This window comes from Penaeus monodon, chromosome 23 (genome assembly GCF_015228065.2).
Source record: "Penaeus monodon isolate SGIC_2016 chromosome 23, NSTDA_Pmon_1, whole genome shotgun sequence".
NCBI lineage: Eukaryota > Metazoa > Arthropoda > Malacostraca > Decapoda > Penaeidae > Penaeus > Penaeus monodon.
The window spans coordinates 44591000-44592732 of NC_051408.1; the positions used below are offsets into that span (position 1 = coordinate 44591000).

At 44.3% G+C, this 1733-nt stretch overlaps 1 protein-coding gene across 1 annotated transcript in view; it reads left to right on the top strand.

The window, feature by feature from the left end:
• Positions 1–1610, top strand: part of LOC119588331 — an 11807-nt gene extending 10197 nt beyond the window's left edge. The window contains exons 12-13 of the mRNA XM_037937022.1: positions 52–134; positions 481–1610. Of these exons, the coding sequence (XP_037792950.1) occupies positions 52–134; positions 481–1610 (1213 nt within the window). The remainder of the gene's footprint in view (positions 1–51; positions 135–480) is intronic.
• Positions 1611–1733: the final 123 nt, after the last annotated feature.

A 1733-nucleotide genomic window follows, 5' to 3' on the forward strand; every position in this document is an offset into this window, starting at 1 on the left:
ACACACTGACATACAATGATGCAATATCCCCAAAGGTTCTCTTTCCCGCAGGAACACTGAGTTGCTGGTGTGGTACGGAGATGACTACGGCAGCTGGTTAACCTTTCCCCAGCTCCTGTCGGTTGATGGAAATGGTGAGTCGTGGAGGTATTGAATGGAGTTGGAAGCGTTCATTCTTGTCTTTTCACAGAATCATATACGATTAAAGTTTGATTCAGTTTATATTCGAAGGTAAATATACGCTTATTCATTTAATTAATAAGCGTTCGATGATGGCTGCTAATTTTGAGAAATAGACTTGTTAAAAGCAGGCACAATTCTAAATATGTATGGTGATGTAGTTTAGAATTAATATCGAATTTTCTCTCTTAAGTTTTTGATTCTCATCTTGGTAAACAATATGTCTACAACAAATTGAAATAAATTCGAGAATGATATTTCAATCATTAACTGGTATACAGTATTCCCGGTACACATAAGATACTACAGTCAAAGCATACTCATTTACTAGTTCAACAACTTTTATTTCATACCCACTCCAAGACCGTCTGGGGGCAACTCGAGGAACCAGGCAGAGAGGACACTCCACGGGAAAAAGAACTCACTCACAAACCTGCGCGAGAGACCGGGAGCTGCGACGCCAAGACGAGACACGAGCAGGCGCCATGGAGACGACGGAAAGACCCACGAAAGGTCCTTCACATAGGAGGCGTGAGACCAGTGCTGAAGATAATCGCCGAAAGATCGTCAGGGTGAGATGTCCTTCGGGATATGCCAGCATCGTGGAGCTTAGTCTCGAAAAAACAGGGAACAAGAGGCGTGGCGTCGCCCTCCGTGCCGGAGCCTCCACGGAAGGCATTCCTTCGTGCTGGAACTTGCAGCCCAATGCCACGCATGGGTTTCCCGTAGCATTCAGTGCAGAAGCAGCTTGTGACAAATGCCTCGGTGATTCAAGATTCAAGGCATACCCTGGAACTAGAGTAATGTTTTCGATTTCCAGTATCGATAATCGGGAGTTCAGTCCACAGAAACCTGTGAAAGAGGCCTCTCCTGCGAACACATGCAGCGTCCGAGAAGTTTTTCCCCGTCGCAGGGAGGACACATGCATTGTAGGCTCGCCCGCTGGCGCGTCCCACCAGAGCTTCATTGGCTACAGCAATCTACAAGAACAAAAGCTGAAAGTGGAGTGGACTGAGGACTTGTATACTAGCAGTAGTGCGAAGTTAAGGCTCCCATCGGAGAGTAAGAGCGCGGGAGAGTCGTTAGACATACAACGGATACTTCCGGAGGAGAAAGTTAGGGAACCTGTACTAGCTCAGTCTCCTGAGGGAAGCCTTTACACTAACTTACCGGAGTATTTTCAGTCTCATATTAAGGCATTACCTTTGCCAGGAAATTATGCCAGAACGCATCAGTATATTTCAGGCCATCATTACAAGGTAAAACATTTATCGGATTATGTTCCCGATATTACTCAGGCATGTGGTCCCCAATCAGATGAGCTGAATATATACGAATGTTCTTATTGCCACAGCCTTTTCGCTCTTAAATACAACCTTAGTTTTCACTTACACAAGTGTCTCGAATCATTTCTTGGTATTCGATTTTGATTTTTTTTTACATAGGTCAGCCGCGTTTTCATTTTGTTTTTTCTTTGAAAAGGACTCGGTTTCAGCAACACCCTTGCTCATGGAGTATTTTTAATGACTTAATTTTGCTATTACTCTGTTTTG